The 14,942-nt window shown below is 41.8% G+C and overlaps 1 protein-coding gene across 1 annotated transcript in view; it reads right to left on the bottom strand.

The window, feature by feature from the left end:
* Nucleotides 1–13,379: 13,379 nt before the first annotated feature.
* UBR3 (ubiquitin protein ligase E3 component n-recognin 3) overlaps nt 13,380–14,942 on the bottom strand; it is a gene marked incomplete at its 5' end in the record, with an annotated part of 224,320 nt that continues 222,757 nt past the window's right edge. The window contains 2 exons of the mRNA XM_075319687.1: nt 13,380–14,368; nt 14,520–14,659. Coding sequence (XP_075175802.1) covers nt 14,251–14,368; nt 14,520–14,659 — 258 coding nt within the window. The remainder of the gene's footprint in view (nt 14,369–14,519; nt 14,660–14,942) is intronic.

Below are 14,942 nucleotides of genomic sequence, written 5' to 3'. Positions count from 1 at the left end.
TATCTTTGTTTTTGTACTCTGAGACTATACCTGATTGAAAAGCATTGACTCTCAAAGAAAGGAGGGGTATTGATGACCTGGGCTGCTACTGGTATATGTGTTTCATAGATGGGATTCCATCAGCTCCATATATAACCAACTGCAAGGCATGGAGAACCCAGGTCATAGATTTACCTTAAAATAAGTGATTTAAGGATTTCCCCTTTACTTTCTAAAAAATTGGGGACCTGTTTACCTCCTCTCATCGGTTTAAGTTTATATATCTATTGTATGGTCTGAGTTTGCCTCGAATGAATGGGGCAATTGTGTACCCGGATTTTCTCTATTACTACCTTTTCTATTTCCTTCCTATCGCTGTATGGTATGGTCATGCTAGGATTAGGGAGTTTTAGGTACAACTAGAGGGATAACCTCCGTGGAGCGGGGACCCCATCTAACCTTAGGGAGGTCTCCGCGGTTAGGTAGTGGTGCATCATAGGGAGACATCAGGGCTAGTCTAGGTGTTGTGAGACATTAACCGTACTAGGCATCTTTATTATCATGCATAAATTGTGCTGATTGTATATTTTTTGGTGTTTTTAAGTATTTTTGTAGAAACCAATAAAAGAAATATTTTTATAATTCGGGCCTTGGATTCATGGTAGTTTGATGAGTAGGCTTGGATTGAATATCTCGTGTTTACAATACATACAAAACATGAATGGAGAGGATGGAGAATGGAAGATAAATATTAATATAAAGGCAAAAAACACACAATGGTGCTGCTAAACCTAGACAGTATGACGATATATATATATATATACACAATGCCTAGCTTCATTATATCGTGACCAAGTGGCCGAGTCCACTCTGAATCTTTTTCCTTTGATGAAGCGGCTGGCTTTCTGCCGGTGGCCGCGAAACATGCGTCGGGCGTCTTGCCACCCTTAGTACCCGGTAACGTTGTCTTAATACTACTGGCTATTACCCAAATTGTGCTCCTCTACCCATGATCACTCTGCATATGTTGTTAATTATGCCTGTGTCTCTTTTATAATCCCTTAAGAGGTTTGTTCCTTCCTTTAGGGTATATACACCTGTTTGAAACCTTTTTTTATTTTAAATATGTGGCATTTTTGTTGCATAAGTATTTTTGCACTGGAATATGAGCCCCCCCCCTTGTTTCATTGCTTCTTGTGTTTAACACTGCAATTTTAAAGGACATTGAATTGATACCTACATTTTGTGCTCTTTAGATTTTCACTTATTCTCCATATTATTTCATGCTATTTGTGGTACTACTCTTTACCCATCCTTTAAGGAACTCTCCCACGGCCACTTGGTCATGATATGAGGCTAGGCATTGTGTGTATGTATGTGTATGTATGTGTATGTTTATATATATATATATATATATATATATATATGTTATACTGTCTGGGCTTAGCAGCACCATTGTGTGTTTTTTGCCTTTATATTAATATTTATCTTCCAATCTCCATCCTCTCCATTCATGTTTTGTTTGTAACAATATATTTTTGACATTATCTTTATGCACTTTGCAAAAAATTATTTAAAAATGTTTATAAATAAAAATTTGGAATATTTTCAGCAATCTATGCTCAGGTTTCTGTTCGTCTTATACGTCCCTGTATCTAGTAGCATAGATAAAGAGAACTTTAGAAAAAGTATTTTTTAAAGGGAACCTGTCATCAGAGTTTTCGCTATTAGACTAAAAGAATCCCCTTCTGCAGCTCCTGGGCTACATTCTAGAAAGGTTCATCTTGCTACTGGCCCCCCTTTCAGACCTACATAACAATTTTATAAAATATTATTATTATTATTCATAGAATGCAGCCCAGGAGCTGCAGAAGGGGATTCTTTTAGTTTAATAGTGAAAGTTCTGGTGACAGGTTCCCTTTAAAGATCCTTTATGATATGCTATGAGCGCAGGGACTAGTCGCAAGGGTGTTAGTTTCCCCCGACTAGTCCGCCCTCTTAGCATGTTAGCACACCCACAGGGGCGTGCTAACATGCTATTCATTGCCCTTGCCCAGCATCATGAGCGGTGATGCGCGTAGCTGTGTCCGTTGTCATTGCTTCAGACGCATGGGTTTAGGGTCAGTACGCATGATCTGAAGTCCCGACACTTTCGGTCATATGCATCAGACCTCTCTGAAGCCGGGACGCGTACACCTGGCTACATAGTGCGCATGGAGCAGAATAAACACAATGCACATCAAAAACACTGGTTCATTGGGCGAAATTATTTTAAAGTTTGAATAAAGATCATTATTCTTGGCTGCACATTGTCCTGAGTTAACAGGTCATGTGCTGCCGAGAACAATGACAGATTGGTGGGGGATGAAACAGCCAGCTCCCCCAATAATCAGCTGCTTGCAGTAACATTGAAGTGTTATCCAACCCCGATTGAGGGTTCCTTAGTTAAAATATACAAAATATCTGGGTAAATTTGTAGTCTTCTTGCTTTTCTTGTCTCAAACCTGGGTCCCAAGACATTTTTAAAATGTATCTGTTAGTGACATTGAGAACTAAGGCCTTGTTCAGACACTGGTCAGTGTGGAAAGGAATTGCAACAGCCACAATATTGCACCCTTTATCCATAGTTTTTTTTTTATATGTGAGACATATTTTTGTATTGTATATTTTTTTTTGTTTGTCATGGACCTTCCATTTTTTAATCATGTTTAAATAAATTTAGATTTTTTTATTGGATTTCTGGATACCTTCTCTTTTCCATTGCCATCTTCTCCGGTGGCCAGTTGGAGATCATTTCCGTGCAATCCCTTGTCATCAGAGCCTAGGAATCTGGAATCTACACGTGGATGAGCTGATAAGTCCTTTTTTCTTTTTATCTTGCACCCAAAAAACCTGATGGGTGAGTATACGGGGAAATTACCCACAATTTGGAAACAGACTATTTTTACAGCAGTCATCTAGACGTGGCCATGGGCGACACATTGATTTCCAGCGTCATGAAGAGAGTGCATGTCTTGTTGATGGATCTGTTTAAACAACTGGAGTAAATACATAGATACATTTTCCAGAAAGACAAAATGTTATAGTTTAACCCTAAGGCCGGTATTGCACGTCTATGATTTGTTGACCTGAACTAACTGCCTCCTATATGCCCGAAGCCTTTGTGAAAAGACTTGAATCTCTGGAACGATCTGTAATGCAATAATAATTAAAGTAGAGAATCCAATGCTCAAAAAAATTATGTGAATGCATAAATCGAATCACACATCAGATGTTAAAGAATAAAAGATTCAAGTTGAAAATTTTACTGATAAACATTGTGTATTTCACAGAGAAAAAAACAATGTGTGATCCACTCAGTCCTAAAAAACAAGTTTATCCCTCCTGATTCTGAGCGACTGGATCAACATTCACAACAACAATTTTACACGTTTACCGTATTTTTCGGTATTTATGACACACTGGATTTTAAGATGCACCCCAAATTTAGAGGAAAAAAAATATGGGGTCCGTCTTATAATCCGGTGGTGTCTTACCATAGGGGGTGCGGCAGTGATGGTGGAATGGAGTATAAGGAGGCAGGGGCGGTGCTAGAGTAGGGTGATGCTGCTGTTGGTGCAGCGGATGTTCCAGATGCTCACTGTGGATGACAGCGCTGAGAGACTCTGCTGTGCTGTGGGCGGCCGGTGAGGCAGGGGTCATCATCCCGAATGTCGGCGGTGCGGGCTTGAAAGAAATGGCGCCCGGATTCAGCACGTGAGCAGCTAGAGCTATCGGCTCAATAAAAAGCTTAGATCTCATCTGCGCGTGCGCCATTTTCCTTAAGTCCACTGCTTGGAGATCAATGGGCCGGAGGCAGTGCATGCACAGATGAGATTTTGAGCAGAGAGCGCCATCTACGCACGAGCCGACTCCAGGCACCATTGTTTGAAGCCCGCAGCCCCAGCCCAGGCCAGCCACTGCCGCAGACCCTGCACAGCCTCAACTGCAGACCCTGCACAACTGCCGCAGCCCATACACAGCCGCCGCAGTCCATGCACAGCCGCCGCAGCCCATGCACAGCCGCCGCAATGCCCCTGCCTCCTGCTACTCCTCCTCCACTCTCCCCAGGTAGCTACATGCGGATTACAAGACGCACCCCTCACTTTCATCCCAAATTTTTGGGAGGAAAAGTGCGTCTTATAATCAGAAAAATACAATGCATAAATATTTATTGTCGTTCCTTAAAAAAAAAAAAAGCATTTAAGCCGATTTGTGAAACAATAATCGGTTCCCGTGTGGCCAGATCCTGAGGTTGGGTTTTGGACAAATTAATAGCTCTCATTGTAAGGAAGCTGTCTCCTCTGGAGATTGAACCATTTTTTTCTCCAAAGGGAGTGTTTTTGGAGAGGTTTTCAATTAAATAACGTTCGACTGTGTTTTTTGTTTCAGCTATTTACGTACCTGTACAAGGTAATCATGTCATCCTTAGACGTCTCTTCTCAAGACTAAATAAATGTAATTCTTTTAATCTATCCTCATAACTATGATCCTTTATGTCCCTTTTCAGTTTTGTGACTCTTCTCGGTACCTTTTCTAGCTCTAGCACCTCCTTTTTATGACCTGGTGCCCAGAACAGAGCTGTGGTGTGCATATGTGGTCGACCTAATGCTTTGTAAAATAATAGTATTACTACCCTGTCCTATGAGTCCAGGCCTCTTTTAATATGTGACAATATCTGGCTGGCCTTAAAAGTTGCTGATTGACATTACACGCTATTATTATATCTGTTATCTAGATATACACTCAGATCCTTCTCTACAAGTGACTCTCCTAGTTTTGTTCCCGCTAGAACAAATTGTGCTCTCATGTTATTCCTGTCCATGTACATAACTTTAAATCTCATCTGCCAAGTGGATGCCCTAAACACTTAGTTTATCTAAGAGTTTGTAACTTATGAACATCTTCCATAGACTCTACTATACGGGATAGCTCGGTGTCAGCTACAAAAATAAAAACACTATTACTCCCAACGTCTAGATCATGGGTCCCCAATTCCAGTCCTCAAGGGCCGCCAACAGTGCATGTTTTTAGGATTTCCTTAGTATTGCACATGTGATGCAATGCAATGCTAAGGAAATCCTGAAAACATGCACTGTTGGCGGCCCTCGAGGACTGGAGTTCGGGAACCCTGGTCTAGATCATTAATGAATGTTCAATAATAGCGGATCCAGCACTGAATCTCAGGGGTGCACCATTTACATCCAAAGTGCAGTCGTTCACCACAACTCTTTGGTGCAATATTTGAGCCAGTTTTTGATCCAATTACAAACCTTATTTTCTAATCATATAGACCTTAATTTATGTGTGGAACACTCTCAAAAATCTATACCAAAGTCCAAAAACACTAAGGCCAAAGCTACCCCTCTCTAAAGGCTTCTGCTTCCATAATCAGGTTGGTTTGACAACTTCTCTCCTTCAAAAATAATATTATAAGTCATGGCCAGCATGGCTTTACTACCACATACCACATGTATATAACCCTTCACAGGCCCTTCAAGACATTTTTCCTGCAATGGATGTTGAGCTTATGGGTATGCAATTACCATAGAAAGATCTGGAGCCTTTTTTGAAAGTGGGTACCATGTTGGCTTTTTGCCACTCACTCGGTACAGTACCAGCCGCTAGCCAGTTTCAACAAATTATGTACAGGAACCATCAATAACTGAGCCAAATGTCTTAAGAACCCATGGATGAAGCGTGTCCAGGGCGGAGGACTTGTTCACACTGATTTTATGTAACTTGGCTTAGACCAGATCTACACTTGGCCAACTAAGTATACTAGCGGACGCATTGAGCACTGGCATCGGGGACATCCGCCAATCTGTCTTCTTTTGTATATACGGAGTTAAATAACCAATTTACTAATTCTGCCTTCTCTTGATTTCTCAATGACCAACTCCCCATTGCCATTATTTAGCCACTTCTGTGGACCTTTTGTTTTTATATATTTAAAGGGACTCCATCAGCACAGCATGACTGTTCAAACCAAGTACATGCTCTTGGTGCTCGTTGGACATTGCCAAACAGTTCAGTAAGCCATCCCATTTTTGTTATTAGATCATATGACTAATCCTATTTTTGTAATCCGGACTAGTTAGCTAGTTTGATACACCTTTCATTCCACTTATTTTCTATCTCTGCCTTTATAAAGTCAAAGTTGTCACTCAAAGAAGAAGGGAACGATGGAGGTGAAAAGTCAAGTGCACTTAAACGGCCACACCAAGGGTGTACCCAGTACCTGTGCTTGGTTTGAATAGTCATTTCATGCTGACAGAAATCCTTTAAAGAACTTCTTGGGATCGGTCTGGCTTTCCTTTGCTTCCTGACATTCCTTTTCTTTTTTATAGATTCTATTGAGCTCTTTATAGTTAGAAATATTACACCTGACCCCTCAGATTTTTATATACTGAATGCTCTTTCTTTTTTTTGCCATAAATAGCCTTCATAACTGTAGGTATAAGCCATTTTCTTGTCAATAGTTATTTATAAAAATATATTTTGCAATCTGATTGACCACTATAGATGTGAAATGCTCCCATATACAGTGTGTCCACTGCCATTAACTTGAGAGCGCCGGCAGATATAGGCATAGAAGTGGTGTCTAGGTATAGTAAAGTAGCCATGCGCTACGAAATGAAACCACCTATAGCGCCACCTGGTGGAAAACAACAGAGTTAGCATTTTAATCTTGAAAAGGGAACGAGATACAGAAAAAAAGTGAATTACAAAATTATAGGGCATCATCAATTCAATACAAATCGACACCTTGCATACAGAAATGCAATGATTAGAACATGTAAAATGGGGAATTACCCTATTATGCAAATAAGTGTGAAACGTCATAACTGACGAAATACTGTAGACTGCTAATAGTACATACTGTACAGTAAATGGGATTGTTCAAAGGGTTGCCCAACAGACCTCTGTCACGCTGTTTTCTCCAGCACGACTCATGCGTGTTTAAACTGATGTTTTATTCCTTTTAGCACCTGATGGGTTAATTCTTTTTTGGCTTTCCACTCCATCCCCCTTGGTCACGATTCCCATTAGTGAGCTTAGTGACGGTTAAGGGCTCCATTAGTCCGCGTCTCGCAACGTCTCCATTTTGAAGATCGCGACCATACGTACGCCTGTTTTACACATTCTAATCATATCTTTTTTGTATGCAAAGTGTCGATTCGCATTGAATTGATGATGCCCTACAACTTTGTAATTCATTTTTTTTCTGTATCTCGTTCAGTTTTCGAGATAAAAATGCTAACTCTGCTGTTTTCCACCAGGTGGCGCTATAGGTGGTTTCATTGCGTAGCGCATGGCTATTTTACTATACCTAGACACCACTTCTATGCCTATAGCTGCCGCCGTTCTCAAGTTAATGGTGGTGGACAGGATATGGGTGGACACACTGTATAATTTATATCACTATCTGACAGTAGCTGCTCACAGTCAGGGCTCAATCACACTGGTGTATAACTCGGACGAGTGCAAGGCGAGAATAAAAGGGATTGCATTTGGACCTGTTACTCAATGAGGCAGTGCAGATCTGCGATTTTTTATCTCAGCGGTATTTGGCCTCAGGAAGAAATTGCAGCATGCTCAGTATAGCTGGCTAAATCAGATGAGACACCTACTCGTCTTTGGGTGCTAAAAAAAAATGGATTCCACACGGACCATCATAGTGGCATCTGTTTTCTTATGGATACATTACCATTCTGTAGCACAGGACATTGTAAATGCATGTTAATGAATAATAGTTGCTGAGTAGAGTTGAGTGAATACCTATTTGTACTCGCTATACTCATAACGAATAATGTGTACTATTCGAGTATTCATTCCAAATAGTGTGTGTAATGCAAGTCAATGGGGAAAAACTTGCAAAGTAACGAGTAACCTGAATGCCGTACTATTCGCGCGAGTAGCGAATAGTGCGGAATTTGGGTTACTCGTTACATTGCAAGTTTTTCCCTATTGACTTGCATTGTATATGCTATTTGGAACAAATACGCGAGTATTAGACAGTATAGCAGGTATGAATAGTTAGGTACTCGCTCAACTCAGTTGCGGAGAAAAAAAAAAAAAAAAGATTGTACAGTATACTGACAGCACACGGATGACCAGTGAGAAAAAAAAATTGTCCTACTTTTCTGGATGAAAATCGGACTGATATTCTATACGCTAGTGACAGCGTATCCTCAGGCTGCGTGCCCACGATCAGGGTTTACAGCGTTTTGGACACAGCATATTTTCAATGCTTCCAAAATGCTGCGTTGTAAAGTGCAAGCACAGTAGCTGGGATTAATAGAAATCTCCTTCCCACTGTGTTTTATCTACAGTGTAAACGGACCTGCAGCGCTGCTTTCCAAGCCGCAGCATGTCACTTAATGCTTGTGGACATACGATTATTCTCAGCGGGAGAACACAGTGAAAGCTCGCAGCGCCCAGAACTCAGATTGTGGGCACAGAAGTTGCGTTCTCCTCCGGAGAAGACTCGCGGCTCTTCAAGGGAAAGCAAGTTGCTTCCAGAACGCGACCTATGCGGATTAATGTCCTGAAGTGCAGCCTGCAAACTTTGGCCTTTTTAATTGTTATTGGCTCTCCATCAGAGTATGTGGTCACTGGTACCAAGGTTTTTGCGAACAGTGACATTTCCAACAAGCCCTGCAAGGTTAGAAATTACCAGATGCATTGTTGTATTGCTTCGGATCTACTACAGTTCATTCGCCCCTTATGTAGTCAGTATCTGGTAGCTCGACCAGAAATGTCAAACCATTTGGTCAGTGGAGGTCAATTTGTAAGGTTTTGGCAGATAACGATTCACAGCTCCATGGTCTTTACACTGTGCTGGGAGACACAGCAAACCTTCTTACGACTGTACATAGGGATATGCCATCTTGGAGCTGTGCAAGCGGAAGGGCAGTAGGGACCACAATATGCTAAAAGCTATAACAAGAACACAAAAAAAAAAGAAGCAAAACTAGCAAAGAATCAGACAGAAAGGAATGGTTTGTGACCTCCACCTGCAAAACCATATCCTTTTGGGTATCCTCTTGCTGATGCCTTTGTAAGTGCACGTTGGCGCTTTCATTTGCCCCAAGACAGGTGACATGGATTCACAAGCATATTTCCTAACAGCACAATTCGATATTCCTGGTTACGTGACTAGGCGATACGCTGAGATGTGCACGTTTTCCTTTATTTTTCGCCAGTATTCTACTCTTAGATACTTACGGCATCATGCGTTTTTAAAATCAGAGTACCCCTTTGAACATTCATTTTGATGCCATTTCCCTTTAAAGCAATACAGTGTGTCCACCCATATCCTGTCCACTTGAGAACGGCAGCAGCTATAGGCATAGAAGTCATGTCTAGGTATAGTAAAGTTGCCATGCGCTATGCAATCAAACCACCTATAGCCCCACCTGGTGGAAAACAAGAGTTAGCATTTTTATCTCGAAAACGGAATGAGATAGAGAAAAAAGGTGATGGTTTGAGGTGAGCTGGACCGCAGAGTGAAGGCAAAAGGGCCAACAAGTGCTAAGCATCTCTGGGAACTCCTTCAAGACTGTTGGAAAACCATTTCTGGTGAATACCTCTTGAAGCTCATCAAGAGAATGCCAAGAGTGTGCAAAGCAGTAATCAAAGCAAAAGGTGGCTACTTTGAAGAACCTAGAATATAAGACATATTTTCAGTTGTTTCACACTTTTTTGTTAGGTATTTCATTCCACATGTGTTAATTCATAGTTTTGATGCCTTCAGTGTGAATCTACAATTTTCAGAGTCCTGAAAATAAAGAAAACTCTTTGAATGAGAACGTGTGTCCAAACTTTTGGTCTGTACGGTATGTAAAGCGCTATTGAATTAATGGTGCTATATAAGTGAATACATATTATTATTAGTAGAATTTTATTTATTTTTGTTTTTATAAACTCAGTCCTCAAATAGCATCAACAAAGTATCTGAATTTATTTACATGCATTATTACTATTTATTTACTTACTGCAGGGTATTTCAATGTTTTTATTATGGGTTTTGTCTCTTAATGGCCACAATGTAAGTGTGTACATACACACTGCACTTATAACAAACAGGTGTGCCGGCCATTTCTTCGGTTTTGTTTTAGTTTCTTGGCACATTGGCTCAGTGGTTAGCACTCCACTCTTGCAGCACTGGGGTCCTGGGTTCAAATCCCACCAAGGACAACAACTACAAGGAGTCTGTATGTTCTCCCCGTGTTTGCGTGGGTTTCCTCCCACACTCCAAAACATACTGATAGGAAACTTAGATTGTGAGCCCCAATGGGGAAAGTGTTGCCAATGTATGTAAAGCGCTGCGGAATTAATAAATATTATCATTATTATACTTCATATATCTAGGAATGCATTTCCCCCTTTTTGGATCGTGTATTGTCTAGCTAGCTTTCCACAGCCAGATTTGGTCAGAGTCCTGCTTTGCCCCCATTTATTGAGGCTTGATAGCATATAGACGTAGTGGGGTGAACGAAAAGAGTTAGAGACTATCCTGATTGGGTACACCTTGTCATGGTCTGATGGCTTTTACAATTTTGTCATCCAAATAGTATCAATGAAGTATCCAAATTTATTTACCGTATTTTTCACATTATAAGACGCACTTTTGTTCCCCCAAATTTTGGGGGAAAGTATGGGGTGCGTCTTATAATCTGAATATACGTATTATATACTGCATGGCCCTTGGGAGGTGGGGGCAGCTCTGGAGCGGTGCTGGGGGCTGAGGCAGGCTGGTGGAGGCTGCAGGAGGCAGCGGGAGATCTCCTGCTCCCGCTCATATAATATGCACAGCCGCTGTCCATCACCGTGGTGCTGAAACCACACTGCAGTGATGGGCTGGGGGAGCAGCGCATATTACATGTGCCTGCGCCCCCCTTTGATGGCACATTCCTGCCCCCCCCCTTCTCCCCGTGTTAGATATGGCCCCCTTGCTGCTGCCCATCCTAAAATTAAAAGGCTTTACTTACCTCCTCCAGCGCTGATCTCCCGGTGTCTTCCCGGTCTCCCTGCTGCCGCTGTGATCAGGCAAGCAGAGATTATGTCACTCTTCTGTGCCAATCATATGACCAGCACCGAGAAGCAGGAAGTGAAGAAGCTCAGCAGCACGGAGGGAGACACGAGGGAGGACAGCGCTGAAGAAGATAAAGAGTTTTTTATTTTACTATGGGCAGCAGCATGGGGGCCATATCAAACACAGGGGGACATGTGCCATCCATAGGGGGTCATGGGCAGCACAAGGGGGACATGTGCCATCCGTAGGAGACGTGTGCCAGCTATAGTGGACGTGTGCCAGCTATAGGGGGCTATATTCAATATAAGAAGGCCATATCCAGATTAAGGGGGCTAATTTTTTGATGGGGGGGGCTAGAAGGACATATACCCTATATGATTTGTTAGACGGACACTGGCATTATAAGACGGACCCCATTTAACATTAAAAAAAAAAAATTCTCTTTTCCTTCACCAAATTTGGGGGTGCATCTTATAATCAGTTGCATCTTATAAGTGAAAAATACGTTACATATTACTATTTACTTATTGGAGGATATTTGCTTATTGTTTTTATTCTAGCTTCTGTCTGATAATGGCCATATTAACATGTGCCGGCCCATTTTTTTTTTTTTACAATTTTGCAAACTAAGTGTAGCGTCCCAAAAACTAGAAAAGTCGGTCACATTTTTTAGATTCGGTATAAAGGTTTGTATGGAGCCGGGGAGCGAACAAAGGCACATTTACTAAAAATCCAGTCTTCTCCTAAGCCCTCATTCAGACATCTGTGTTACATGCACGTGTTGTATCAGTTTTTTTCACAGCTAGACTATGTACACACTTTATGTTGCTGATCATATGTCCATGTTCTTACATGGAGTATGCGTTCATGCAAACACACAGAGACATGACTTTTTTTCTGGCAGCATGGATGACCAAAGCAAACACAAGAAAAAAACAAACTTGTTTGCAGCACCTCAGGTGGATCCTTCATAGGAGATGGGACGCAAGTGAAATCAAAGGGATCCTCTTGGTAATCAGAACGTAAATAAATAGCATGGAGAGCGTCCCAGGGGTATATTCAGTTTTTCTTTTATTCCATCAGGCAACGTTTCGCCCTACATATGGGCTTTGGCAAGGAATATGTAGGGCGAAACATTGCCTGATGGAATAAAAAAAATTGATTATATCCCTGGGATGCTGTCCATACAATTTATCTACAAGTCTAAGGGGTGCTTTGCACACTATGACATCGCAAGCCGATGGTAGTGATGCCGAGCGCAATAGTCCCCGCCCCCGTCGCAGCAGCGATGTCTTGTGATAGCTGCCGTAGCGAACATTATCGCTACAGCAGCTTCACATGCACATACCTGCCTTGCGACGTCACTCTGGCTGGCGAACCGCCTCCTTCCTAAGGGGGCGGGTCGTGCGGCGTCACAGCGATGTCACACAGCAGGCGTCCAATAGAAGCGGAGGGGCGGAGATGAGCGGGACGTTAACATCCTGCCCACCTCCGTCCCTCCGCATAGCCAGTGTGAGCCGCGGTGATGCAGGTAAGCTGATGTTCCTCGCTCCTGCGGCTTCTCACACAGCGATGTGTGCTGCCGCAGGGGAACGAGGAACAACATCTTACCATCGCTGCCGCGAAATTATGAAAATGTCGGACACTACACCGATGATACGATTACGACGCTTTTGCGCTCGTTAATCGTATTAAAAAGGATTCACATTCTCTGATGTCGACACTTTCGATTTGACCCCACCGACATCGCAGCTGCGATGTCGTAGTGTGCAAAGTACCCCTATGGGTCAGTGAAGAACACGTAAAGCACATGGACGGCATCAGTGTGCCTTATTTTTTAAAACTGCAAATTATAGGAGACGCTTTGCCATTTATTTATGTATTGCTCCATCTGTGAAAAACAAATAAAACACTGATAGTAAAAAAAAATAAATAAAAAAAATGGACACAGTTTCTAAACACGGACACCATTACCATTTTTTCATGTACGTGTTTAAACACAGATGTGTGAACGAGGCCTCAGATCTACATTACTCAGTCAGCGTGAAAAACATCCAGGTTTCAGATTAGATGATCTGTTTTATTGTTTTCTACATTTTTACAAGACCTCGATGACCAGTGTCTTGTTCAGATGTCATTTAAGCTTTGTTCACTGCATAAAAAAATTTACTTACCCCTTGCAGAAGGAAAAAAAAAAAAAAAAAAAAAAAGAAATCACAGAAATCGAATATCACATCTCAATTTCTTATCGATCAAGTCTAAAATTCCTGAGAATTCCGTTTTAACAAATCCTAAAAAAGAAAAACAAACTTCTCGGACCCTCTGGACAAATAACGCACTTATTTATATGTCCCTGAATGCATGTATTTTTGTTCTATACACACAGACAGTAATATTTATATTGGATTACATTTCATTTCCATTTAAAATCGTCATTAATAACATCTGTAACTATACAATATTTCACAGGAAACAAAAATGTGTTTTACAATGGATTCCTAATTACATATGAACACAGAGAAGGACACACAGATTAGTTTACAGTGAGCTTATCAAACATTTAAAAGTGCAGTCCCACTTAGCAAATATATCCAATGCACCCGGGCCATACTGAGCTAGCGCTTTAGTATGGTGGAGTAGTTTGAAAGTTAAGGCTAAAAAGCCCCCACCCCAAAAAAAAAAAACAAAAAAACAACTTAAATATCACAAATCATCACAGCACATAATATTCACATCAATCGCGCCCCCCCCCCCCTTCCCCGCTGGCGGCTTGCACTGGAGATGGATGACCCTAAGCAGCGCTAACAAACCCCAATATTGGGATGTAATACCGACGGGTGTCGGTAAAGTCTCCAGTGACTATACAAATCCACAAATAGAAGCAAGAACTTAAAAAATAAAAAGTACAGAAACGTAGAGAAATATTCTACAGAGAACGAGCGGAAATGCGCCTTGAACATTCAGCATTCATTGTGCTTTCGGGACGCCGCCGGCCGGAGCGTTCGTTTGCAGGTTTCTTTCTTCGGCCGCGGCTCTTCCAGTGCTTGCAGGGATGTGTCGGTATTAGTACAATAGCACCTAATCACTAAAAAGCTTTATGCTGGCAGGGATCGCACCCGCCCTCGTCTCCTTCTTTCTGAAGGGAGCCCTTTGCTTCTTGCTAGCAATTTCATTTGCGATTGCATTGATCTTCACAGGCCATTGTAATGCGGGCCCCATCTCTTATTGATGTGATCAAACGTGTGCGTCACCCACTGTTGCTCCAGCACATTGTAACGCTCCTTGCAAATGTAAAGAGGTTTTCCACGTCTGTGAAAAAGGCAGTAAAAGGACGTTAATGAGGCTTATTTTTTTTCTGAGGCATATTAATGACAATGTAGGTCTAAAACATAAGGACGGGGGAACTGACAATTATCTCCTAAAAGCGCATATCATAAGATTGTTCATTATTAATTATTACCTGAGTTCTCGATCTTCCTCGCCGTGGGCATCAAGATACACTGAACCCCAGAGGCAGAATCGGAGCCCCCGAATTATAATTATTACCGAGGCGTTGATCAGCAGGAAGATCCCTGTACCGGCTCCACAGTTCTGCGAGTGCTGAAGAGAAGAAATAAGAATGAGAATACAACCCTTCCAGTATCATCAACCCTTTACACTGGGCATTGATCTCACAGTCCAATTTTACGTCAAATATATAGACACTTTCTTTTAATGGCAATGCCTCTCTCCCTCACCTTCGGGGTTCCTCAAGGTTCAGTCTTGGGCCCTCTTCCTTTTCTCTCTATACACATTACTGCAACTCTTTATTGATTGGTCTCCCTCGCACCAAACTCTCCCCTCTCCAATGCATCTTGAATGCAGCAGCCAGGGTCATATTCCT

This window comes from Anomaloglossus baeobatrachus, chromosome 7, assembly GCF_048569485.1.
Source record: "Anomaloglossus baeobatrachus isolate aAnoBae1 chromosome 7, aAnoBae1.hap1, whole genome shotgun sequence".
Classification (NCBI taxonomy): Eukaryota; Metazoa; Chordata; class Amphibia; order Anura; family Aromobatidae; genus Anomaloglossus; species Anomaloglossus baeobatrachus.
Note: the sequence above shows the minus strand (reverse complement) of the source record. Positions and strands in the feature narration are given on the sequence as shown.